Source organism: Octodon degus, unplaced genomic scaffold (assembly GCF_000260255.1).
Source record: "Octodon degus isolate 3935 unplaced genomic scaffold, OctDeg1.0 scaffold00067, whole genome shotgun sequence".
Lineage (NCBI taxonomy): Eukaryota > Metazoa > Chordata > Mammalia > Rodentia > Octodontidae > Octodon > Octodon degus.
The window spans coordinates 1,122,134-1,123,625 of NW_004524643.1; the positions used below are offsets into that span (position 1 = coordinate 1,122,134).

A 1,492-nucleotide genomic window follows, 5' to 3' on the forward strand; every position below is an offset into this window, starting at 1 on the left:
TCACCTGGGATCTGGCTATGAGATGCAAAGCTGCCTCTTCTCCCTCTTCCATGTTTTTCTCTCGGGAGGAATTTTGAGATGTAAGAGCTAAGGGCAAGAAAGCAATAATGATGGAACCCATGCCTATGTAGCTACTCAGACTTCCAAGTTTAACAGGCCCTCCACCATTTAAATGTACTCTCTCCTATCTCTGAGACTGAAGGGAGCCCCAAATACTTATCACCTCCCAGGACTATGGAAAATGTTCTTGGGACTTAAATGCAGTTGCTACAATCAACATGTTCTGGAAGATGACACACTGATCTAGAAATTTGAGTAATTTCCCAGTTTAACCTACAAAAATAGTACAGAACTAGGCTCAATGGGTCTCAAAATTACTCTAAAAGCCTATGTGAAATGTAACCAGCTGGACCTTACTTGAAAGTAATTATTATTGGTAGAGTCTTGGTGCAGTAGAGATTCTAAAAAACCCAGAGAGGATTCGGAAGCATAAGGTCACTGACCAAACTTTAAAAAACACCCGTCTAGTAGTACCAGAAGTCTGTCTCTGACTTCTGTGCCTGTTTTCTCTGTATACTAAACATGGACTGTACTGAAATCATAGGGTAAGTATACACAGTGGGATAACAGGTGTGTACACACATCTTTGTCAACCACAAGGCTTAATTCAAAACCCCACTGATAGGATAGTAGGACGAGATAATCACTTGTAAGGAAAAAAACGTGAGAAAAGTAGTTGCGCCTAGCCTCACACCTCAGAAGCTTAATATTTCGCTCATATTTGGGGAATGTTTTGAAGGCTCTACAGCACCAGGCTGGAGAGTGAGTGAGTGTGTGTGTGTGTGTGTGTGTGTGTGTGTACGCGCATGGAGGGTCTGTGTGGAAGCGAACTCAATTCAGACCGCATCCATCCATTTCCAAGACTGTGGAGACAAACAGCACCTCTCTGATAAGAGTCATCTGCCTGTCCCTAGACAACCATTTTCCCTTTAGGAGGAAGAATCCCACCTTTCTATGACATAGGTTCAACACTAGAGCAATTCTACCTCTTTTCTCAGGCATCTGAACCAAATCTGATTCCACGATCACCACCTCCTCCATGTTCCGAAGACCCTGCTCCTCACTCAGTCCAGACTCCTCCGTGCGAAGTAGCACTAAGTCCCAGGCGGCGGGACGCCGCTTTCCTTCGCTCCTCCTCGGGCTCTGCGGAGAGGTCTCGCTCAGGTCGGATCGGGTTTCTTCCTCACCATGCAGCCTGCCTCGGTCTTAGGGAGCGGCAGCTTGGAAACCTGGGGACAGCATCCCTGAAACGGTCCTTCCCGTTGTTCGGAGCTGTCCCGGGAGAGCGGAGAGAAGAAAACGACTCTCTGAAGAGAAGGCTCCCGGACTACACTCAAGCAAAATGCGCCCAGCCGGTTCCCGCCGCGCTCTGCGCGCTCACCCAGACCCCCTCCGCTCCGCCCGCCCGCCCGCCCGCCCGCCGGCCCGCGGC

General features: G+C 49.1%; 1 protein-coding gene across 2 annotated transcripts in view; it reads right to left on the minus strand.

Annotated features, from left to right (window-relative positions):
• Positions 1-1,416, minus strand: part of LOC101560485 (zinc finger protein 287) — a 210,923-nt gene extending 209,507 nt beyond the window's left edge. For both annotated transcript variants that reach the window (XM_023719338.1, XM_004634856.3), the window contains exons 1-2: positions 1,047-1,416; positions 5-87 (exon numbers count right to left, since the gene is read on the minus strand). In XM_023719338.1, the coding sequence (XP_023575106.1) occupies positions 5-87; positions 1,047-1,101 (138 nt within the window). In that variant the 5' untranslated portion in view covers positions 1,102-1,416. The remainder of the gene's footprint in view (positions 1-4; positions 88-1,046) is intronic.
• Positions 1,417-1,492: the final 76 nt, after the last annotated feature.